Here is a 25695-nt window from a genome sequence, read left to right on the forward strand (position 1 = left end):
GAAATGGTCAATTAGGAAAGTTCCCTGAGATTTCTGATACTTTTTGATAAAAGACTCTGCAGATAAACGCAATTCGTCAACTTACCCCTGCTGAAAACTAGCCCCGGTCTCCCCTATCATTATTTCAAGAAATAATGTAATACATAAATTTCAAGAAAAATATTTAAACAATTTTTTAACTTAGTAAACATAGTAACCACCTTAGTAACATCTAAAAAAGGATAAAAATAGTCATAAAATAGTCATTCAATGATTCAATTGAGTTATAATAAGAAATTGAAAGAAAATATCTGGTTGAATTTAAATTACAAGTTTTTGTTCAGTTTCGTAAAATTCTCATCTCTAATGATTTTTTCATTCGGTTGTGGCGACCAACAGTTAAAATTCCACAAAGTGAAAATATCCTTTCTACAAACGCCTGTGATGCTGGGGCGGACAGTAAATCTTCAGCCAAAATTGCAATCTCGTGAGGTTGTTTTGGTTATAAATTTTTCTTTCTTTTGTAAAGATTTTATTTGACAAGAACTTAAAGCGCTTTATGGCAGCAAATTCACATTCAGATCCATTTGACTCAGCAGCAGCTTATAATTCTTGTTCTACTCCACAAACTTTTATTATATAAATCTTTGCTGCATGGAGCAAGGTGCCCATTTCCGGTGTGAGGATAAAGACAGCAACGGTTGGATCTAACAAATATGCAGCAGACGGAAGAGGATTAAACGTATCTGAGTCCGGCTGCAGAATTGTTTGAAACCGTTGACGTAGATCTCCAAGAAGATTCGCTATCAAAGACTTGCTGGTAGGATATTTTTGTAAATAGCATTCCAAATTGAGTATAGATGGTAGAACCTGTGAAAGAGACTAGGCATCGGTCTGAAGTATATCTGTTTGTACTGCAAAGGGTTCCAAAAGTGAAGAAATGTTTTGAAGACGAACCCATTCATATGCTTTGAATGTGTCGATTCTTAAATTTAAGTAAACCGTCTGAAATTAAAGTTTACTAATAACAATTGTAATAACTAATAATTATCATTGATATACGTCTCTTTTTTCCATACTGTTGCAATGTGATTTAAAAGGCAGGGTAAAGTATTTCCGTGTTATTAGTAAACCTAATTTAAAGACTATATACCCTGTCTTGTTTTTTAATGATAATGACTAATGAACTTCTTACAATTTATAACCATTTTCGTTTTTTTAGTTTATATAAGGTAAGACGCAATTTTGTAGACTTAATAAAATTCCGAAAATAATTTATACACACTAATAACATAAATAATAAAATAATATGTACCAATTTCTATAAGAATTTCATTCACCGATGTCTTTATTTTAAACAGACGGTCAATCATCTGATATGTACTGTTCCATTTTGAGGTGCAGTCAGTTATCACAGACTTCCCACACTTGTCAATAAGTTTCTCAATTGCCACACTTGATTTCCTAATTCTTGATACAACTTGTCTCGTTTCTAAGGTGGTTGCACTATAATGTTCATAAACTGGTTTTATGAGAAGCTGGAGTGTGTGAGCCATACAGGGCATTCGACGATATGGAATATGATCTGGCAGAAATAAATCAGTTTGTTCTGACTGAGACTGGATCTCTTCCTCATCAGTTTCATGTTCAGACTCGTCAGATTCAAACTCATAAGATTCAGATTCGTCAGATTTTTTAGCTGCATACACTTCCTGTAAGAGCCTGATGGCTTAAATCATATTAGACCCGTTGTCTGAAACAATCAACATAACTTGATTTTCTCTAATACCCCACTGGTCAAGACATTTCTTTAAACATTCGGCAAGCATCTCACCCGTGTGGGGATGTTGGAGTTCTATCAAATTTAGGAAAGCATGTCGTGCTTTATCAATGGTGGTGTCATAGAAACAAGCAGATATTCCAGGGAACGATGCTGTGAGACGCTTCTTCGTCCAACCATCAAGACAAATTGTTACTTTGCGTGTACGATTCATCAAGTCTTTCAGTTGTGCAGATTGTAGAAGAAAACGCTCGTTTATCCGCTTGTTCAATGTTGCAGACCCTGCAATATAAAATTTAAATCAGTTAAAATTTAATGCACATCAGTTTGTGTTTTTAGTTACTATAGTGTTACATTAATGATACTATAATTACAGGCAAACATTTAAAAATTGTTTAGCATTGAATGAATTTAAAACAATAATTTAAAAATTTAGTTGTGTTAATTATAACCTGGCAATTTAAATTTTGGGTCAAAAGTTTTTATCAACTTTCAAAACGACGGCTGATCTAGCAATACCATTGGATAGCTGGTATTAACAATCATTTCAATCACGCTATCCTGACGCAATTGATATTCATTTGATTCCGTTGGCCACGCGGTGATTCGGTGTTCAAAGCACTCTCTTATTGTCTGAGTTTTTGTCTTTCCACTATTTCGGGAAGATATAGAATTGCTGTCATCAATTTTACGTTTCAAAAATATTTTTTCTGCATTTCGTTTTTTCTTTTCATCCGCGTAACATTTGTGTGTGTCTTTATGTATTCTCTGAATGTGCGCCACCAAGTTACTGGAATTTTTTCCGGCAAGAGATGCGCCACATACGCTCTCATTAATTATGTCCTGTACTAGACACGTGGATTTGTCATTTTTTTCATCGTAAACGAAGAATTTCCATACAAGACTGTCACGCTTCCTACCAGCCAACAACCTTGATAAACTCATTATTCTGTTATTAATTTGCAACTCTTAAGAATCTTTAGATGTTTATTTTATTTTACAACAAAAGATTGAACGCATTGGATTTATACTTAACGTAATGACAAGCACGTTTTGTGGTCCATTGATACATTCTATAATCATTCCAAATATCATCGTTATGGTCAAACATGTGCGCCAATTTTAAAGCAAGAATGCAAAATTTGTAAATTAATTGTCAAAAAAAACTAATTAGTGTATCGAAATTTCTTTTAATATTCAATAATTTTCGTTCGGTAATAATTCCTAATTCTATTCCTATTTTCGTTTTTTGATGCTTATATTCAATTTTATTTCAGTTTTCGTTCTTCAGATATATCCTAATTTTAAATTTTTATTCACATTAACGAAATCAATTATTTTTACTTCTAATTTTACTTCACGTTAATGAAAATATCACTGCTACACACACACATATATATATATTTGCCTAAGTGTGTGGTCAGTAAGTTAATCTAAATATAGTCTATATATATATATGTAGTTCTTTTTTAGTTTAGCCTAAAATGGCTTTGCAACGCTACTCCCTTTTTGAAGTAACCCAGCCGGCAAAAAGACGTATATAATACGTATTATATACGTATTTTAAAAATACTATAATACGTATTTAAACTGTCTTGTATTGGTCTTAAACGCAAACTTTTAATACGTATTATTAAATACGAATTTAAGACGTATTTTAAATACGCGTAGGACGCGTTTTTTTAACATGTTTTAAACTTGTATATAAAATCACGAATTTAAGATTTGCGAACAAGACGTGAATAATACGTTTGCAAGATAACTCAAAAAATATTTTTTCGCGTCATTTTTTTAAAATTATTTTACTTTTTAGAAAGAATATAATCTTTTAAGATTATATTCTTTCTAAAAAGTAAAACTAGATAAATAATTATTTATCTAAAACATTAATATCTGTGAGTTTAAAATTATAATTTCAAATTCAAATTAACAGTTTTTAATGCGATACTTTTGTAAACTAAATTATATATGCTATTTTTACAGCACAGAAGTTTTGATTAATTAAAAACAACTTAATATATCATATCAATATTTAATTTATTATAATTCACAATACAACATTATCAATTTGATGCTTGATCGCGTTTTAGTTGTCCAGGGGCATTCTTTAGCTTATTTCCTATAGCTGCTGTAAGTGCTTTTGTTGTAACGTTACTGAATTGCCTGGTGACAACCTCTAAAACATAAATAATTTGATTTTGAACTATTAATATGGAAAGAAAAAAAGTATACCATAATAAATTAAATATTAATCTCCGTTGTGCAATAAAATAAATTAACTTTCTTACCTTGAATCAAACTGAAGAATTCCAAATTCTTAAATGCTATCTTTGCTTCCCCATGTCTAGATGACCCTTTCATGTTCATTTTCGACATAACGGAAATGCTAAATAACCTTAAATAGATTTTTTTAAATTTCTTTTCATTATATAGATTTATGAAGCAGAAATTTTAAAATATATACATTGGGTTATTTATTTTTAACACAAAATTATAACATACCTGTCTAAAATATTGCGTACCATTTCGCCACAATCATTTCCTCCTACACATTTTAACATTTCTATCTATAAACAGATATAACAAATGTTACAATATAAAATGTATATAAAGTTAGAGAGAACTAACCAAAAACTAGTATCACTAAAAACTTCAACATAATGTGTTGAGGACCTAAAAAATAAAGTGTCACATATAACTTGAATGCTCCTGTTTTAACACAGCTAGATTACTAAATAACAAGTAGAATAAACCTAACTAGATATTAACTAGATTACTTAACTTTAATCAAATTTGCTTTTTGCACTCCATGCCTAGGTTTCACACAAATATATTAACTTACAGCATTACTCCTTATTGCTGCATCTTTCAATTCATCATTTGCAGCATATAGGTCTGAAATGTCATTAACTTTAACTATATTGATAGCTCCATTGACACTCGGTGTGTTTAATAAACAGTTAATCCCATCTCTAATTTCTATTAACAGTTTTAGGGATTGCTTTCGATATTCTAAATGATATGCGAGAATATTCAGCTATATTCAAAAGAATAATCAGCTATATATAGCTGATTATTCTTTTGAATATAGATTAAAATCACAACTAGAATGGCACAATAACTAATAAAAACATTTAACTCACTTTCTTCAGACATAGAAAATTCATCTTTGTTGTTGTCTTTTGAAGCCACAATGTTAATAATTTCTATAAATAATTTATAACGTTTTAAAATATTGTTCAAATTTTATTTAGTGGCGGTTTCCAATGTAAGCTATAAAAATGTATAACTATGCTTTAACAAACAAAATTTAATAGATATAATATTTTCATAAAGATAATTAGAAATACCATCTGGATTGGGCCACAAATAAAATTTGTCATGCTGTGTTGGGATCTTAATAAATCACTTTACTGACAACTTTAATCAAGATATTAATGAGTATTGCAACTATTATTGAATATCATATTTAATAATAGTACTGTTGGGTATCTTGATTAAGTCGTCAGTAAAGTGATTTATTAAAATTCTATTACAGCATGACAATTTTTACTGCAAGCCCAATCCAGATGGTGTAGCTTCACCAATGTTTATTTCATTGTATAAAAATCAAATGCATGATGTAAAATAATTTTCATTTTAAATTTACCTTTAATGTAGACACAACACTTGTGATGAATTTAAGAATGCCAGAAAAAATTAAATAAAAACAAACATAACTCTTTAATATATTTTGTAAAAGAGGAAACTAAAATCACCTTCCTTAGCAATTGGCAAATCTTTTGCTTCATATTCTAAAGAAATAATAATTTAGATGGATTGCAATTTTGAACTAATTTAAAAATACATTTAATTTAAATTATAAATAGCCTTTTGAAGTAAAAATATCAAGCAATTTGAAATCTTAGCACATCCAACAACTATCTTTACATTCATTATTATATATTATCAAACATTCATACTAGATTTTTTAATTGATGTCGTTCCTCTCGTAAACTCAAAGGAACTTGTATGACGTTTTGTTTTTACTGATCCTCTAGACTCTGTATGATTGGTATGAAAATCTACAGTGTGAGATTCTAATGAAAGCATAAATAATAAAATAAATATATACAAATATTTTATAATCTTACTTTTGTCAACTATTGGTAAATCTTGAATTAAGCTTTTTATAAACAAACTTACAGTATTTGTTGAAAAAACTTCTTCTTTTATATGTAGAATGAAAACTTGCATTAATAATAAAGATATGATTAAATATATAATTAAAAAATAATACTTTTATTTTCCTTGAAAGTGACCATTGGCGGTTTAGGAAGTTCAGGTTCCACACAAGTATTGACTCCTAATAAATAGTTATAAAAATATTTTATAGTTATAAACATATAATTTAAAAACAGTTTAATAGCATTGAGCTATTAATATAAAAATTTATAACCTGCAGCATTTTCCAAATCAATCTCCTCCTCTGTGCTAAATTGCTCTGCTCCAGAAGTAAAATTATAATCAAGACAGAGCTGTTTATCTTCTAAAAAAAACATTACCAATATACTATAACTGGATATATTACAAATATAGATTAAAATAATACAATCAAACCACTTACCATCCACAATTTTAGTTTTAATCCATTTAAACTTCCTCCATGTTTTGTCAATGCCAATTTGTTCCAAAATGGCTCTTTGGACTGACATAGTTGATGGCCAAAATACCACACACTTATTTTCATTTACCCAATGTGCTGGAATTACATCTTCAAATTGAGAACCAGCTTTTTCTTCCCACACAACTCTTGTCCAAAGTAACTTATTTTTAATAGTTTTGCTTGCCATATTTAACTAAACCAAGGCTAATATAAAAATAATTATCAAAGATTTTGTTTTTATGTTTGACTAATTAGTAGATCATTGAATTAGAGAAAGTTATTTAAGCCAGTTTTCTATCATGCCCCATTGCAGTATGGTTGGTTAAATCTATTTTAATTAATACCACCTTAATCTTTTTTATACCAAAATGATTTATTTATACAAAAATTAAAATTGAGAAAATTTAAGGAGTATTTAATATAATCAATTTTTATGTTAAATGTTATATATTTTAAAAAATCTGCAATTAAATAAAAAAAAAAATTGTATTTATAAACATTAGTTTTATTTTATACAAAGATCACTTGTAAATAAAATCAAATAAATTCATGAACTAATGACATACAAATAAAACCATTTTTATAAGGTAACACAACAGCTTTTCGGATAAGTTTTGACTTGCATAACATTTTTTGGCAAAAACGAATCTTTTTCATATCTATTATACCAACATTTAACTCCTTAGAATCAATTGGACTTTTATACAAAGATACAAGCTGGTCATTCTTAAAAGTATCACATATACAATTTTCTCCATCTATCTCTTTAATAAAACAGAAAGTGCTGTCCTCTAATAAAAACAATGAGTCACGAAAACGAGTACTTACTTTATTGACCAGGGTTTTTGTGTTTTTCATAAAATGTAAATTCTCCAACTCAGAAAGATGTTTTGCTACTTGCACTATAGGACTTTTGGAGTTTTTTATATACTTCTTTAATGTTTGCATATAATTTTCGAAAGGAAATGAAGATAACTTATTTAAAGAACACCCAAAATTTTTTACATCATCATGAACATGTGTAATACAATGAACATTGTATACACAAAACGTATTTCCATATAAAAACTTGGCTTTCTTGCAAAAATATACCAATAAATTGTTAGCATAATCAAGATAGTAACTACGAAATTCATCATTTTCAGACAATAAAATACGCATTGCAATGCTAAATGTCAAAAAATGTTCATATATTGCATCTGAAACAATGCCCTTTAAAACAATAACACCTAAATAAAGTAAAAATTCCCTAAACTCTGTTGCCTTCCAAAATAATAAATCTTCTAAAGATCGTGGTTGCCTTGCAAAATCTGAAGGGAGTTTACCGTTAAAAGAAATAAGTTTAGCAGATATTTCTAATACCTGTGAATTTGATAATTTGCATATCCTAGGACCAGATTTTAGAAAGATTAATATTCTTTTTGTAATTCCAAGGCACACTAAGTGCATGTAATCTAAAATGAAACCTTTAATGCAGTCAAAATCATCTATTTTAACTAATGGCGATAGCTGCACCTGATGGCTATTTATATACAGAAAGTGATTAAAATCTTCCTTTTTACGAAGCGGATAACTAATATCATCATTATATACAGTTCTATTACTATCACGAGAACCTTTTACTTGACATCGCTCACATGCATTATAACCTGTATGACCAAATATACACTTAAGAAAGGTTCGTGCAGGTGCATCACATATAAAAGCTTTAAGTTTTACATCATAAATCTTATCATTAAAGTGAATGCCATCAATTCTCAAAATATTTATTTCATTTATAAAATCATCAAGATAATCTGTAACACAATTAGGTTTGCTTGTTCCAGAATATAAAGCAATAGTAAAAACATTTGAGCCATCAAATTTACCCAAAATAGGCCAAAGCTGAACTTTTGATGATTTGAATAAAGGAAGCCCATCAATGTTGATATATAGGTTGATAGAATCATGGTTTAAATGAAAACTTGGAAGAAAAACTAACTGCTTTAATACTGCACATTTTATACCAAAATAAATATATTCTCCGCCACATTTTTGTTTATAATCAATCTCTCTAGGAGTTTTTAGCAATGTACGTGAATCTTTTGGCAAGTAGCAATGTCCACTTTCCCTTAAAAGTTTGAGTAAATCGTCCATGCAAGATCTTGACAGATTGTATTTACATGATAAACTAACTAGACCATAAGTAATATTTTTATCTCCATCATCACTGTGACCACTATCATCGTCTAATGTAGGATGCATTTCTGGAACAGTATCAAAATCACATTCATCATAACTTCGGTCAGACTCTAACGATTAGGATTTTGGTGTGCTGTCTTATTCAGAGAGCACACCAAAATCGATATTTTCATTTATCGTCTCGTTAGTGCAAACTGAAACTACATTTTTAACACATAAAGTATCAGCAACCAAAGAGTTATCTTCAATAGAACTAAAACTATCCTCCTCTTTAACGATTTTCTTAAGTTCAGCATTTAATCTTCTGTATTTACGATAATACGCCATTTCTTTAAATGTTAACCAACATAAAACGTGCTCGATTTGGCTTTACGACGCGGAAACTGAAAACCTCTTATTGAAAGTACCTTGTATTGAAAGTACAGCTCAAACAATTTATTTAGCTCATGTGTAGTATACAGGTATACGTATTTAAAACGTATACAATTTGTATTATCTTTATAATACGAATATAAGACGAATAGAATACGTATTGGATACGTCTTGTGCCGGCTGGACACAATTGTGTCCAACTTGTCTCAAATAAAACCACGACTCATCCCCTGTAATAATATCACATAGTCTCCATGGACCGTTTCTGAAAAGAGCTAAATTTTCCTTACATGCCTCAACTCTATTCTTGCGATTTTGATCGGTTAACTCGTGGGGTATCCAACGTGATGTTAATTTTCTTTTTTTAAGTGCGTTGTGAATGATTTCGTTGATTGTAAAGCGATTAATCGATGTCAGGGCTTCAATTATATCATGTGTTGCATGAGGATTTTCTTCAATAATGGCTCGCACACGTTCAATATTCTCAGCTGTATACGTGGTTTGAGGGTGCCCTGAGCGAGGATCATCTTCGAGACTCTCTCTACCATCTTTAAATAAAGTAGCCCACTTGGCAACTGTACTATATTTTGGAGCTTGGTCACCATGAACTAAAACCAACTCATCGGTTATGGATTGTGCTGAAACTCCAAGTAGAGCACGGGTTTTAATATATGCTCGATATTCAAATTTATCCATTTTTAAATTTTTTCTTGAAAACGTATATAGTAAAATTTAAATAACTTTTTTAATAAACATTCAAAATACTTCAACAAGTACTTAAAATGTTCATAATTAAACGCAGTTTAAAATGATATATAAATATTTAATTATTTCCTGTCTCATTGTATCTTTATAGATGAAGTTCTACGAACTTTCCTAACGACCTAAGTATATATATATATATATATATATATATATATATATATATATATATATATATATATATATATATATATATATATATATATATATATATATATATATATAATAAAATGTACATAAACATAAAGAAAACAGTTATAGAGGTAAAGAATAAAACTTAAAATATTCTTACATAGTTAATGATGTAATAAGTAAGTATTTACAATATGATTGATAAAATAATTAAATATTAAAATGTAAACAAATAAAAAGCATGATAAACAAAAACGTATTTAAAAAAAAACAAGCAATTTCCTAGTTCAAATTATATACTTTGAGTCAAAGTCTTTGACTTTAATATTTATTTTCAAACCTTTTTAAGCCTCTACGATGTATGTATGTATGTATGTATGTATGTATGTATGTATGTATGTATGTATGTATGTATGTATGTATGTATGTATGTATGTATGTATGTATGTATGTATGTATGTATGTATGTATGTGTATATAGGGATATAGGGATATTTATGTTAGGCCTTGGTTTGCTACTCCACTGCTCTGTTAGCTGTTTCTATAACAAGTTATGATTTTAACTTTCTGAAAGATTTGGTCAAACATTAATCAAATATATAGATGATTTATCAAAGATAAAAGATTTTATGTTAATTGTACATTTTATTACAGGTGATATACTATTTTTGATTTAAAAATGCAATATAAAATCATCAAGTTGGTAAATTATAGGCTAAAAATTTTAAAGTTATAGGCTCAAATTTCAAAATGGCCCTGGCCTCTTCTGAACTCAGAAAAGCCTACTTATGGGGTTTGTCTCAGCTGCCATGCTGATAATTGACTAATGTTCTGCTATCTGCACTTTTTTTTTTATATATAAATATGAATACTTTAAAAAGAAAGCAACTTTCTGATTTAACTTTTTAGCTTGAAAAGATGCATGTGTTCTCTAATGAATCCAATTGTTACTTATGCAGTTATTGTGGAGTTACAAGAGGAAAATTTTATATCTTAAAAAGTATGCAGGCTGTTCATTGCCTTGTAGTATTGAGCTTCTTAGTAGCTGGCATTAAAGAGTTTGTAGAAAATCCCCCATTCTTTGATGCTTATGGAGATGAATTATTAAAAGTTAAATTACCTGAAGGGATCTTTGAGGTATATATAAATAAATTTGATCTAATACACTTAAAAACAAAACCTGTAAAATTATATAACTTTTCATTAACATTTAGAGATTACTACCTGCTGTAAAATTATATAATTTTACAGCAGGTAGTAATCTATATACATACAGCAACAAAAAATGTCATCAAATTTAATCACATTTTTTAGTTATCATTATAATCCTTCAGCTCAGCAATAGTTCAGGGTAGATCAGGAGAATGTGATGGTGAATGAAAATCCACTTTACTGGAAACTATCTTTCTAAAAAATTGCCTTATCAGCAAGATCTTGGCCCATCTTGCTGCCACCATATTCCAGATGTATTTTCAACAGCAGTAACAACATTACAGATTTTCTTAACATTAGGCCATATTTTTTTTGCCATTAATTGTAACTGTAATCTCATTATAATCCATAAAGAAGTATAGACCAATTGCTCTTTCTGATGTTATTCTGCACCAAATCATGACTTTAAGAGAGTCCACTCTTTGCTGAATGTTTCTAGGATTTTTAGTTCCCCAAAATGTTGTATTTTGTCTATTCGCAAAAAAGCAGTTTTAGAGGAAACTGAGTTCATCTCCCACCATCAGTTTAATGATAAAATTGCCATCCTTTTTGGACTTCTTTTAAAGAAGACAATAGTTTAGCTAAACTGTGCTTGACAATCCATCAGCTTTAGTTCCTGTACTAATTGGAACTTACTTAGAAGAATTGGAAGACCTTTTTATGTGCAGCTAAGTACTGTGGGTGATTCCAAGCTCTTTAGAATGCCATTCAGTGAATATGTGAACTAGATGTGATCTTTCAGTCTTTAGAAAATCCAGGGTGGAATATTCTGCTGAAAATGCCTAATAAAAGTCAATATTGGTGGATTTCCTCTCTGATGATCTATGCTCTCAGGATATGAACAGTTACTGTGTAAGGGTATATCTCCACCAAACTTCACCATATTCACATCAAAAATATCAAGTATTATTGTTGAAGTATGAACAAAGAGAAGTTAAATTACAAACACTAGATCTACTAGATGGAAAAGTAGATAGTGTTGGCAAAGGCATAAAAGCTCGATGAATATAATTTATGTAAGAGTATAAAGTTGACTATAGCGAACACTACAAATTTGAATACCAGAAGAAGGAATGGGATTGTTACTTAGTTAAAAAAAAATTTTTTAAATAAAAACCAGGAAAAACCACAGTTTATTGGTTGTCAACACCATATCCTTGACCAAATTCTTTGTATAACAATGAATAAGGAACTTGGAGGAAACAACACGTCACCAATCATTAAATATTTTTTTTACTCATTAAATATTCTTTTATTCTGGATCTTGTAAACAATTACAAAAAGCTCAGAATGCATTTCAAGAATGGTAAAAAAGTGATTACTAAAACAGCAGGATGGTCTAAGGATATGAAATTTTTATTTCATTTAACTCGAGTTTTCTGGTTTTTTGAAAAATCTGGAGTATTTCATAAAATGAAGTTTCAGAAAATAGCAAACCTAATTAATGCAAGATGGAATTCATACTTCTACCAGAGAGAAGAGGCTCACTACTAAGTTTTGTTAATTCATTTCTTATGCATGATCAGGCCATTGGTTTACTGAATAAATGTACAATCTGGAAGCTATGTAGCAGTTAACAGGTTCATAAGAAAGCGTTAAAATTTTTGAAAAAGTTTTGGAGTCAGGAATCATCAAGACTGGAAATACCCAAATCAGTGCACGGAATGGGCAATCAAGTATCTTCAAGAAATTTTTGACGTCTGTAAAAAGAAAGAGAATGTTCAGTTTAAATTTATTTTGCCTAACAAAGCATAAGAATTTTATACTATGCTTTAATTGGACTAAATACTTCACATTCTTTTTTGTTTTTTAAGCTAATCTCATACTTATTTGTAATTTAGTGTGTTGCATTGTAACAATAAACTATAAATGCTTTAAAACTAAATAAGTTTTCTCTGTTTACAAAATTTAGAAATAAAAAATTTCAATCACAAAATTTTTTAATTATTTATCCATACAGGTGGTAAAATCAAATTTTTGGTTTATGCATGAACTTTTTCAACAAGGAAATCAACAAGGAGGTCTTTTTCATGAGTTTTGAACTAATGTTCATTGATCTATGACCAGCAATGAATGTCACAAAAAAGTCATAAACCTAAGCTAATGACATGAAAACAAAGGAAGTATGGTGATAGTCTATGTGAATAGTTAATCATGGACCCAACTTCTTAAAAAGAGGTAATTCAGTAGTACTACTATCTTATTCATGTAAAGCAAACTGCAGATGTTGTAAATATAATTAAGGAAATTAAAAATACTATAAAACCAATTTGGGCTGCAGTGAATCCTAATCTACCTCTAATAACTGACAAATCTATTGCTAGAAAAGTAAAGGATCTTTTCATTCTTGTGAAAAACATTAATCACAAGCATGGCAGACCAAGTTCCAAATGAAGTCTAGATTCAAATATGGATATGCTCTTTGATATTTCTGCTTGTACTTGCTCACTGGATATCCTACCTTCCAATAATAGAAAAGTAATAAAGCTAATTGCTAAGAAAAAAATATTGCATGTACTTGCTCTTAAAATGTGAAAGTACCTTTTAAAGACAGAATTTATCTTCAAGATCAGAGGCAGAAAATTGATCCAAAGGCATATTAACTTTCTTTAATTATTAGAATAGCTTTCTTGAGTGACAACTATAAAGTGTTAAGGTAGCATCTAAATCATCTCATTATGGGTTTTAGAATCAACACAGCTTCATCTTGACAGAATTGCTTAGCAGGAAGATGCATCAGGCATATATTTCAAAAGGATATTATCCCTATTTGTAGGATGATATTTTTGAATAGATAAAAAAAATTACTAATTTAGATGAACAACTTTTTATAAATTTAGAATCACAAATGATAGAATAGCATATATGCTCATTGAAAGCAAAATAACATTCTCACAATTGCCTAAAATTTTTTCTTTTAGAATGATCCAAGATTGACACAAGTTGTAAGATTCTTGATTAACTTAAACAAAAAAATTTATTTTGTCTAAATTAAAAATATTATTCTGATAAAGTGATTGACCTTTTAAAGTGATTGATCTTTTAAATATGTTCTTTTACCAATATTATGTGTCATCACAAACAACTGATTAATGCTTTTGAATTTCCATAATTTTTTTAGGCAAACTTGAGGCTGCTAGATTTGCCGTTGTTGGCTATCATTTTGGTAATGATTATACTTTTTTAAAGTAGAAGGAATATATATGCAAACACTTTTCTTGTTTTTGTTAGAAATTTTTGTTTTATGTGTGAATGTATTTAAGGTTTCTTTTCATTTATATTAATGTAAATATTTTATGCAAGGTTTAAGTCCTCAAATATTTCTGAAATCTTTAATAGATGAAAATCAATCTAAAACTAAGAAGATATAAAACTTCAAATATGTAAGGTTATAATTTAATGAGCTTTCAAAGAGGTTCAATTAGCTAGGTTTGAAGATTTTGCTATGAAGACATTTAAACCAATAATAACTGAAGAGTATGGCTTTGTTAATCTTTGAAACATTTTCATGTGCTCTGGTTTATAAAAACAAGTAAAAAAAAAAAAAAAACTCTAAAGGTCTTAATTTTTTTTTTTGAGGTTATGAAGTAAACAAAAAAATATTAAATGCCTTTCTTTTTGAGACTTTACCTCATTTAATTGCTAATCAGTATGACTTTGAAAATTAAAAATTTTTAATTTTGTCCATAATTCCCAATGTATGCAATATCACATAGTTTTAGGTCTCAGAAATACTAAGGTCATTAATAACAAGACATTAAATACAGTTTAGGAATGAACAATATTCATCTTTTCTCCCTTAAACCCAATTATTTAGTAATTTGGTATATGTAGCTCTTAGTTGAAAAAGCATATTGATTGCATATACTATTAGGATTATTCCATATGAAATCATACTTAAAAAACTTTTGTCACCCTTATTTAAATCTTAGAATTGGTTCATTTTTACCTAAATTTTACTAAATGCAAAAACTTTAACTGAAAAAACAGACAGGTTCTAAGGATATTATTAGTTAAAATTATGCTGATTCAGCATTTTAGTGATAATGTGAAGATCTAACAAACTAATTTTGACACTTAATATCTTGATAACAGTTTGAACAGTTTTCCCAAAATTTGTAACCATATTAGATTTTTCCTCAAGTAAAAAATAGCACTCTCAGAGGACTTGATGGTTCCAAAAAATGCCTTGTTTACCCACTTTTATTCAAAATTATTATTTGTTTGCAAATTATTGATTTTTGGAACTAAAATGGAGGCTCACACCCAAAATCAAAAGGGAAAAAGTTTAATTTTTTATTATTGCTTTATCTTAGGTCTACTGAAAAAAACTAGATTCATGCTTTGTCTCTTTAACACTTAATCAAATTATGCATTTAAAAATAAGATCTCTTCAGCATTTTTAAAACAAATTTCATAACAAACGACATTGAAATCTCTTTAAAAATATTTTTTAAATTAGCTGGTTTACGATGTATATAATCATGGGGGGACGGGGGTAGGAAGGGGGGGGGGGTAACTAATTAACAAAAAATATGTAAATAAAATTATGAAGATTTTTTAAATAATTATGATTATTGAAATGGCCTGATTTTATTGATGAAGTAAAAATTAGGCATAGATTTTTTAAATAATGATGATTATTGAAATGACCTGATTTTATTGATGAAGTAAAAATTAAGCATAACTTGGAATTGAACGCACTTATCATCTCTTTTTGGTCAAAAGAAATATTTAGCAATCCCTATCCACCAAAATCCATTATAAAAATATGCAATATAATCCTTATTTTTAGTGTTTAATGAAATTTTGTAATTTAATTTTGTTTTATTTTTGTTTTTTGTTGTATTTTTGTTTGTAGGAATGATATTGAATACTTGGTTATTTGATCAATGCTGGTTTTTTAGTTAATAGGAATAAAATCGTGACACATTCTTGACTGTTCTATATTGTTCTGCCATCTAAATTTTTTTTTTCTAATTGGGCTTGAGTTTGGTTTCCTCTTTTAAAAGTAATTTAAAATAAATTCCATTTGTCTTTGCTTTAAAAAGGATTATATTAAAAAATCTGCCCATTAGTTATTTATTTTTGACTTTCTTGATTTTGACTAACTTTTTAACATTTCCACCATCACAGGGAATTTACCATGTCTAGTAGTAAAAAATACTCTTACAGAATTTAGATCCAAAATCTTTACTATGATGACAAAGGTTGATAAAGTTTTAAAAGTTTTTAAATTGTGCTGCACAGCCATTGGAAAAGTACCTTACAAATGAAACAACAGGTAGATTTACTTTGTTATATCTAGTTATATTTTCTTGAGTTTTGTAAACAAACCCTTTGTTATGATTAATATTTTCTAAAACCAGCACGCTCAAAAAAGTCTATTATTACTCAACCTTAACAATATATATGTTGCGTTTAAAAAGGATTATCTTAATGTCAAGGTCAGTTTTTCAAAGTTTTGCAATCTGAAACTTATGTGGTGCATTACAACAAATGCATCAGGTATTCAATATATACATATTGATGATGTATGCATACACATACGTGTATGCATACATCACCAAAAAAGTATTTCTCATTGATGCAATAAGGTGAAATAAACATTATAACGATTATACAGCTTTAATTATTTGTTTTCCTTAAAATGCTGAGTGTATGCTGCACTAATGTGACTGGTATTCAAGTATTAAAAAATTATTTAACGCAAAAGTTTATAGAAAATAGGCTTAAAGAAGATATATCTGGTAAAATTTAAAGAAACCCTATTGGGTTTCTAAGTTTTTTTTTCTGATAAATATAGAATCCATTGCTCTTGTTAAGCTTTTACTGAAGTTTCAACAAGATACTCAGACACTTTAAAGTAATTTGTTATCTTTTTATGTGTCCATGAAGATACATAAAATCAAGTGTTAATAATTGTTAATAATAAAATTGTTAATAAGTGTTAATAATTATACCGTATGGTGCTCTTTATGTTGCTAAAGAAGCTTCTTCAATATTATATAGTAATGAAAACCTTTTTTGCAATTCTTTTTATAATATCCTTAAACTTTTGTTTTCCTGCAGGCATTTTGATTGCAGATTTCCTGTGTTTTGGCAAGTTTTTCAATTTTACTGGTGAAATCTCAACCAATTCCATAGAGGTATCAAACTTACATTATTCACCATGTGAACTAAAATCTTTTTGAACTAAAATCTTCATCAGTTTCTACTGCTTTTTTTTAACATTTGCTGTGCAATTTCTAACCTAAGGATATATATACATTCTTTTCTTTTCAAAGCTTTGTCTAGTAAAATCTTTAAATTGCCTAAAGTTTTAAAAGTAATTGAAAATTTAACAATTATCATATATCTCAAAAATAATTTTTTTCCTTGTCTCTTTAAAATGTATGTCAGAAATATTTAAATTCTTTTTTATTAAAAAAAAAAATTATGATAAAAATCCAGGGGTGGAGGAGTAGCTTGGCTGTTATTTTTGTTAAAATGAAAAATTTATTTTTATGTGCATATTTTGATCAAGTATTAAAGGGACAAGGCATGAATTCAATTTTTTCAGTAGACCTAAGATAAAATAATGGTATACCAAAAAATTTTTACACAGGGAGTTTTGGTAATAGCCTCCAGTTTAGCTCCAAAATTCAATAACTTACAATGCAAAATTTTTGAATAAATTGGCTAAGCAAAACATTTCTTGAGACTATCAAGTCCAGATAGGACTATTTGAATTCCTTGTGTAAAAATCAAAAAATAAATCTAAAAAATGAAAATAATCACTGGGGATCTTTTATCTGATTGTCTATGCTGATAGTGTAATAGTCAAATACAAGATAGTGTATTACTTCACATGCAAACTATTTGAGAAAAATCATGTGCTGACATATTTTTATTTGATTTTTACAAAATTTTGTCCAGAGCAATCCATCTGTAGAATAAAAAAGTAACATAAAAAATGATTCCTTCACTGAATACAGTAACCCTAAATTACCTTGAATCAGTCCTCAAACTTAAGACAGCAAAAAAGCTTAATGTTGTTATAATGTGTACTTAGCTTATAATTGGCTAGAGATAACAATTATATACATATTTTTCTTATTGGCTGATAAACATTGTATTATAGATTGATGTTTGGTATTGTTTTAAATACAAATTTAGTTCTTTTCTTAAGATTGTACTTTGGAATTGTCCTGGAGCAGCAAGGAAGAAAAATATTTTTATATGATTTTCTATCTTAGTGTTTGGAGTTTTACTTAGAGTTTGCTCCAACAGTTGGAAAAAAGTTCTAAAATATTAAGTATATTTAAATCAAATTAAAGATTGTCTAACATATTCTCATTGGAATCTTTTCAGAAAGTGGTAAACATTAAAAAAATTTTTCCATCAAATGATCTAAGTTTAGGGAGGTCCTGAAAATCTTCTATTAACACTTTCTATTAGGTGCTTTGTGGTTCCACAAGATGTGTATTTTGAAAGTTTTATATTTTTATTTCTTATTTTTTTGTCCACTATTAAATGAATCAATGCAAATTAGATGAAAATCATTGAAGTTTTTAGCAATTGTTCCTACAATTTGATTATCTTGTATGATTTATTCAAAAAATTGATAACTTGTAATGGAATGGAGAAATTCAAATTTTATTGTAAATATAACCATGCAAAAGTTTATAAACAATTCCATGCGCCATTAAAAAAAATCAAAATTTCATTAAGAAAATTGTATTTATATTAAAATTATTTTATTGGAGATAATATTTAACTTGAATTGAATTTTAAAAATTAATGGGAAAGTCAAAGGAATTGTCAAGAAAAAGGAAAAATGTAATAATACATGTTGTAGAGAAGAAAATTCCTTATAAGCAAATTTCTGAGCTTTATGATGTGGCTAAATCAACAGTTAGCATACTAGTTAAGAGATATAGAGACCAAAAGACACTTGAAAACAAATATTATCCAGGCAGGCTAAAGATAACTACAGAACATCAAGACAGAATTTTGGTAAAAATATCAAAACAAAATCCCCGCAGAAGTGCAGTCTAATTAAATAGCATTATGTTGTTAAGTGTAGCGTAAATACTACAAAATGTTGCCTGTGTCAGCATAATTTGTTTGGTCATTGTCCTGGCAAGAAACCATTAATATTATTAAATAATTGCTCAGCCCAAATGAAATTTGCAATAGATCAATAAAAATGATTTATTCCAGCTGCTTTCAGATTGTTTGGCAAATATTCCCATAGATGTTCTTATTAACTTAGTTGACTCTACCTGGTTGTTGTTAAGCAATGTTAAAATCTAGGGGCTATCCATTAAAATGCTAATGTGCTGTAATGAAAAATTGTGGAGGAATTAGAAATAATATCTTTTTTTTGAATTTTTTAGTTTGTTTATAAACTTTAGCATGATTATGTTTTCAATAAAATTTGAAAATGTGTTTCTTTGATGAGTCTGCATTAATCGTATTTATTATGTCTCTTATATACAGTGTTGTGATTTGACTATATTATGTTTAGTGTTATGTTTGTGTTTGTATTTGGTTGAAGTTTCAAGGATTAGCATGGCTGCTCACACTGCTTATGTTTTTTGCAGTGTTTGTATTTTGGTTTGTGAATATCTCAGCACACAATATTTTTGAATGGAAGTAAATTTATTTTTTTGAAGAATTTTTTTTATCTAAAAGATTCTACAACAAATCTTTTTTTCTCAATAAGAATTAAAATACTTTTATAAAGCAATTGCTTTTTTACTGTAATTTTTATTGCAATTATGGTGGCATACACAATTATTATGTAGAGAATCTTTTTTTATCTTTGTTAATAAATTTAGATATTACTCAAGTCGAATGGTGGGACTGGAATTACAAATCTCTGTAATGGGACTTGTTGGTACAAGTGTTTTTATGGTAATGGTTTGGAAGAGGAAAAGACTTCCTTTCAAATTCAAAGTAAGTTTCCATCTTTTATTAGAAATTTTTATGATTGGTGTGTATTAAACGTTTTACATTTTAATTTACTTTAAATATAATAAATTTGGCTAAAGCAAAAATTAAGTTTTTAAACTATAAAAAAACAAAATTGATGATTAAAATGAAACTTCTTTTGTGAAAAAGGTCTTTTGTCACTAAATAAGTCTTTATCACATTAGAAAAATTCTTCAAATTAGTTTAAATAAATCTTAACTCTTTGTAACTTATTTTTTTATTAGGTGGCTAAATTTGGTTAAAATAAATGAAATGTTGAATTGAAACAGTTTAAAACAATTTAAAAGACATTTATCTTAATTAACTTAAAATGTGGAAAAACCTCAAATCTTTTTTTTAAATATATTGATGTTAGCTTTTTGTTTATCTCTTAAATATCATATGTATTAAATTTATGTAAACTTTTTTGTATTTTTTATGTTATCTGTTATCTGTTCTGCTATCTGTTATCTCTTATTTAATTTATCCATTTTGTTTGCATGTATTTATGTTGTATGTTTACTTTTTGTTAAATTTATCTTTTTACCTAGTCCACCATCCCTATTCGTCCTCTGGGTCCTGTTCATGTTTTGTTTAACTTTATTGCTATCTATTTCATAATGTTTACTTCAATGTTAATGTGGTTTACAAAAATGTACATTTCGTGGGCTTGTTTTAAAACATACATTGATACAAAACAGATATGCCAAATTACCAACCAGGTACAAGTTTTCTGCTACTTTAACTCTGTGATTATCTATGTGATATATGTAAGGATTTATTTGTTTTATTTTCTTAGGCTTTCTACCTTTTTTTAACTTTTGTTAAATGTATTTGAAATAAATAGTGTGAAGTTTTTAACTCAAGGTCCAATGCTATTTATGTGATACATGTTCATTTGATGGGATTAAAACCTGTTACAACAATTTAACAAGAACTGACTTATTCACATGTAATATGGCATATCCCAAATCTGCCTTAAAGGTATCAAATTTTTCACCAAATCTTTGTCGGTTCTTGTATAGTATGGCTATTTTTTGTTGCTTGTTTTTATCAGTTTACAAAAATGTTGTGCAGTAAATTGTGTAACATTTAAATCAAATTTATGTATTAAAATCTTTTTTTAACTTAGGAGTTCATAAAAATAAATATTCTTTTTTGTAATTTTTGGATTTAGCACAAAGTTAGGTTTGTGCAGTATGAAAATAAAAAAGAATGGACCAATTTTATTCTTATTTTTTATTATGCTGGAAAAAAGTTTTGTCAGAAAATCTTTTAAAAGATAATAAAAATAAAGTACAAAAATATTAAGTAAGTAATCCATGATAGGTTATGTTTTACTGGTATTCCTTTTTATAACTTTGTGCTTTTCTTACAAGACCTACTAAATCTTTTTATTTCAGAAGAAAATATCTTATGTAGTGTTAAGATAATCCTACTATAAATCACACAGCATGTTTTTACACATATTAAATGTTGTTTTGAAGTTTAACAATAGTTTTTGTGTATAGGGAGCCTTCTGTATATTTAACTACAATATGAGTGCAGCAGAGTTTCTTACAAGTAAGTTTCTTTGACTTTATGAAGTATTGGTAAGTTTTCAAACAAACATATTAATTAGTTGTTTTATTTAAATGCCCTCAAAAATTGAGTTTCTGGTAGAAATCAAATTGAATTTTTTTTTCTGATAATGGGAAATTAATTTCTTTAAACATAGAGTTATCATCAATTGGAACATGTGGTTCCAATCGATCATGATAACTCTATGTGGTTTTGCTAAATCCTAATCATTGCCTAATCTTATAAAAAATTGCATGTAATTAGAAATTAATCCATAGCAAGTTCAGGCTTTGATGCTCTTGTTTCAAAGCTAGGGGCAGCTATTTATAATCTTTTGTGGAATAGTCTGAGCTAGAAACTGGCTGTATTTCATTTGTTGTTAACTGTAAAAATGATAATAAATGCTACTAATTATTACTGCTTACAAATAAGTAAATAATATGATAAGGAATATATAAAACAATAAAGGTATTTTTAAAAGATAGTTTCTTGTAAATAAAAATTTTAAGAAGAAAATTGCTTTTAAATTCAAAGTTTATTATAAGATTTAAGCTTTACATTGTGAATCTCTATATGATGTCATGTTTTGTTCACTTGAATATGTTTAAACTTATTAAAGTAAGTACAATCTTCACTGTATTGTTTACATTATAGTATTTTAGGTTACTTGAAAGATTCCTCAAATTCACATACATACATACATACATACATACATACATACATACATACATACATACATACATACATACATACATACATACATACATACATACATACATACATACATACATACATACATACATACATACATACATACATACATACATACATATATACATACATACAAGTTTCAGCTTTTCAATCACTTTTGTTTTTGTTTTATTTACAAAACAGTAGAAGTTTGTTCAAATATTACATACAAAAATTATTGGCTCAGAGGAAAGCAAAGAAAAAAATTCTTTTGAAAAGTTTTAGAACTTTCGTGATTTTTTCAGAATGTTACAGAAATTTGTCGATGTTATATCAAGAACCACTAATCATAGTATAAATACTCGTGGATTTCTTGACTAGATGACAATCAAATAAAATGGCGCCGAAAAAGAAAGAATATAGTAATGATCTTCGAACTTTAGTAATTCAGCACCATCAGAATGATGATTCTCAACGGGATTTTGCTGCTAAGGCCATACTTCCTCGAGGGACAGTACGTTACATAATTAAGAAATACTAACAGACAAATTCTGTCGGTAATTTATTCGGACGCGGTCGAAAAAGAATAACAACCGAAACATTGGATCGATTGATAGTACGTAAAGTTAAGTCTGATCGACATTAATCTGCCAATACCGTGAAGATTGTGGTTGAGACTGAATTAGCAATATCATTACACGCCAATACCATTAGAAACAGACTTCATGAAGTCAATCGAGGTAAACGTCTGAAGTATGCCAAAACAATTTTGAACAAGCCGATTATGTTTTGGGAAACCTTTATTTGGTCCGATAAATCGAAATTTAATCTTTTCGGGTCTGATGGGAAGGTAATGGTACGGAGAACACCCAAGGAAGAATTTGATCCACATTGTACTTTGGCTACGGTCAAGCATGGTGGGGGTTCTGTTATCATTTGGGGTTGTTTCACGCGAAATGGAATTGGCAAATTACATATTTTGGACCATACAAGGGATTAATTTTATTATCGTGATACCCTAGAGCAGCAGCATTTGTCACCATCGATCCAAAAATTTAATTTTGGACAAGAATTTTTCTTCATCCATAACAATAATCCTAAGCATACTAGTTAAGGATTGGTTCAAGCAAAACAATATTTAAACATCAGCTTGGCCTTCATTCTCGCCCGATCTCAATCCCATAGAGCATCTATAGGATGAGATTGAAAAGAGGATTAAGAAACACAACCCGAATCCATAAGCTTGGGAATCCATGAACTTGGAAACCTCTTGAAAAAGAATGGAATAATGTCAAATTGTCTGTTCTTCAGAAACTTGTCGATTCAGTACCAAATAGATTACTAGAATGCATCAAAATGAAAGGTTATCCAACACGATATTAGGTTTGATGAAATACCTGTTTTCGACGGGCAAAAATTTTTTTCTTTCCTCTGGGTCAATAATTTTTGTATATAATATTTGAACAAACTTGTACTGTTTTGTTAATAAAACAAGAATAAATGTAATAAAGCTGAAACTTGTATATATACTAATGACAATAGATCTTACAATGATACTAACATTGAGTAATTTCCTTCCATAATTCCTATATGACAGCAAATATAAAGTAGTTATGCAAGGGTGGGCTAATAATTTTTGGACTTAGGGCCTGTTTATATGGAAAGCGGGCTGGCTCGTTTGCCGAGCCTGCCCGTTTACCGAGATATCGACGTCATCAATATTTTAACTTAATTTTATTTTGCGTTTATATGAATAAACGAGCTAGCCCGGATAGATCTCATTGTTTTTTGCCGAGATCTCGGCAAACGGGCTGGTTAATTTCTTATATAAATTTGTACGCATGCGTATAAACTCTTACATTTTTTAAATTTGAAAGCTTCCGCGTAAAATAATAAATTTAATAATAAAACTGACAACTTCCGTGTACTTAAAATTTTAGTTGTTTTGCTTTTATAATTTACAAAAGATCCAGTATCTTTTAAGTAATATAAACTAATAGCTACTTTTTTATCTGCTGATAGAGCTCTAGAGTTAGGCGAAAAAGGGTCAGGAGATAAATAAGGGCTTAACTCTGAAACCAAATTCATGAAAAGAAACTGTGAAAGGCTAAAATTTGTTTTCCATACATCAATGGGAGCTACACCAGTTATTATATTATGCCACCATAAATCAGTTCTGTCAGTTTTAAACCAGCAACTACGATTTTTTCTTTTAAGGCACCTCTCTCTTGCTTGTTTCATCTTTTGAAGTGATTGTGATCGTTTTCGTAAAAGAATAATATTTAAAAAATTATCAAATTTAAATTTGTGAAGCTTATATACTACAATTAGGCTTTTAAGAAGCATTATTTGTGTTGTAATACCAGTTAAACATATTGTTAAAATGCAATGTGTTTTTTTTGTCGCTAGTCGCCATCTTTAAAGTTATTATTTTACCGATAAAGAGGCCAGCCCTGTTAGAAAAAGCCAAGCTGATCTCGACATCATTTTTTTTTTTTTGGCAAAAATTCATAAAAACGCAATTTTAAAAGTGGCTCGTTTTCCGGGCTAGCTCGGCAATCGGGCTAGCCCTTGTCCATATAAACAGGCCCTTACTGTACATGTGTAATGTATTTTTTTGAAGTGATGTAGCATAGAATGTCAGCAAAACCACCAAAGCTGTAAAAGTGTTTTAAAGAGAATCAATTTTTTAGAAATCTTTTACAAACTTTCTGCAGGTCTTAAACTAATACTCTTCTTAGAACTCCAACCTTTTCGCATATTAGCCTCCATTGCTTTTCAAAAAGAGTTTAAAACTTAAATATTAAATTTGAATTTGGCAATTAAATTGAACGCTTAACCATCATAAAGCTTTTACAGTCCTTTATTGAAATGATATAAATTTAAAGTTAATCTGTTTCAAAGTACACATAAAATGATGATGATGATTACTTTTTGTGATAACTAACTTATCCAATTAATATCATTTTAAACAAACCTTATTTCATTATTCATTTAGCATTTGCATATATTGGAGGGCTTTGTGTCTTCCTGAGTACTTTTATCCGAATCGTTGGGCATTATGTTTTTCGAGTCTCATTTTCTATTCACAATCTAATTCTTCCAATTTTTAATCGAACAAGTGAAACTTTGCAAAGACATGACGAATTAACACGAGTTGTAAATGCTTTACGAGAAGCAAGAAGATCGAGCCAAGAATCTTTACTTGTTAATGTTGAACATGAGCTGCGTAGTCCAACAGATTCGAACTTTAAGGATGACGTGCGTCAATCACAGAGTCCTTTTTTGACACAAACTAATCTTTCGGAAGATGAAAATTATTCAAATTTTCTTGATGCTTCCTGTGGTTAATGTGACTTTTGTGTACCTTAACTTAGTTAATATTATTGGCTTAGTTAATATATTAATATTGCCTCATTACAAA

The 25695-nt window shown here is 28.7% G+C and overlaps 3 protein-coding genes and 1 pseudogene across 13 annotated transcripts; 1 reads left to right on the forward strand and 3 right to left on the reverse strand.

The window, feature by feature from the left end:
• Nucleotides 1–480: 480 nt before the first annotated feature.
• LOC145182949 (E3 SUMO-protein ligase ZBED1-like) lies at nucleotides 481–2750 on the reverse strand (annotated as a pseudogene).
• A 1029-nt stretch (nucleotides 2751–3779) lies between these two features.
• LOC145195359 (uncharacterized) lies at nucleotides 3780–6846 on the reverse strand. Of its 2 annotated transcripts, none has more exons than XM_090079705.1 (10): nucleotides 6366–6846; nucleotides 6198–6287; nucleotides 6039–6104; nucleotides 5722–5823; nucleotides 5518–5553; nucleotides 4903–4965; nucleotides 4602–4771; nucleotides 4262–4326; nucleotides 4048–4154; nucleotides 3780–3935 (listed from the first exon to the last, which is right to left on the reverse strand). In XM_090079705.1, exons 1-10 carry the CDS (start codon nucleotides 6589–6591, stop codon nucleotides 3823–3825), a joined length of 1038 nt encoding a protein of 345 aa, XP_089935831.1. In that variant the 5' UTR covers nucleotides 6592–6846; the 3' UTR covers nucleotides 3780–3822. The 2 variants fall into 2 exon arrangements, with proteins under 2 accessions (XP_089935831.1, XP_079929314.2); XM_080073188.2 differs by having other exon boundaries at nucleotides 5722–5838.
• A 47-nt stretch (nucleotides 6847–6893) lies between these two features.
• LOC149891979 (uncharacterized) lies at nucleotides 6894–8648 on the reverse strand. Its single transcript, XM_090079692.1, has one exon. The coding sequence runs from the start codon at nucleotides 8646–8648 to the stop codon at nucleotides 6942–6944; it is 1707 nt and encodes a 568-aa protein (XP_089935818.1). The 3' UTR covers nucleotides 6894–6941.
• Nucleotides 8649–9016: 368 nt separating this feature from the next.
• On the forward strand, nucleotides 9017–25695 carry LOC145197582 (uncharacterized). Of its 10 annotated transcripts, none has more exons than XR_016450080.1 (10): nucleotides 9017–9046; nucleotides 10761–10988; nucleotides 13985–14008; nucleotides 14185–14229; nucleotides 19576–19703; nucleotides 19889–20006; nucleotides 20573–20743; nucleotides 20869–21005; nucleotides 21533–21584; nucleotides 25270–25695. XR_016450080.1 is itself a non-coding variant. In XM_090079697.1 (10 exons), the coding sequence occupies exons 1-10, from the start codon at nucleotides 9032–9034 to the stop codon at nucleotides 25620–25622; spliced, it is 1251 nt and encodes a 416-aa protein (XP_089935823.1). In that variant the 5' UTR covers nucleotides 9017–9031; the 3' UTR covers nucleotides 25623–25695. The 10 variants fall into 10 exon arrangements, 7 of the variants coding, with proteins under 7 accessions (XP_089935823.1, XP_089935826.1, XP_089935824.1 ...); XM_090079697.1 differs by having other exon boundaries at nucleotides 20889–21005; XM_090079698.1 differs by lacking the exon at nucleotides 9017–9046 and adding an exon at nucleotides 9467–9607 and having other exon boundaries at nucleotides 20889–21005.

This window comes from Hydra viridissima, unplaced genomic scaffold, assembly GCF_058129835.1.
Source record: "Hydra viridissima isolate aposymbiotic clone 2 unplaced genomic scaffold, HvirCarnegie_v1 scaffold_2, whole genome shotgun sequence".
NCBI classification, from domain to species: domain Eukaryota; kingdom Metazoa; phylum Cnidaria; class Hydrozoa; order Anthoathecata; family Hydridae; genus Hydra; species Hydra viridissima.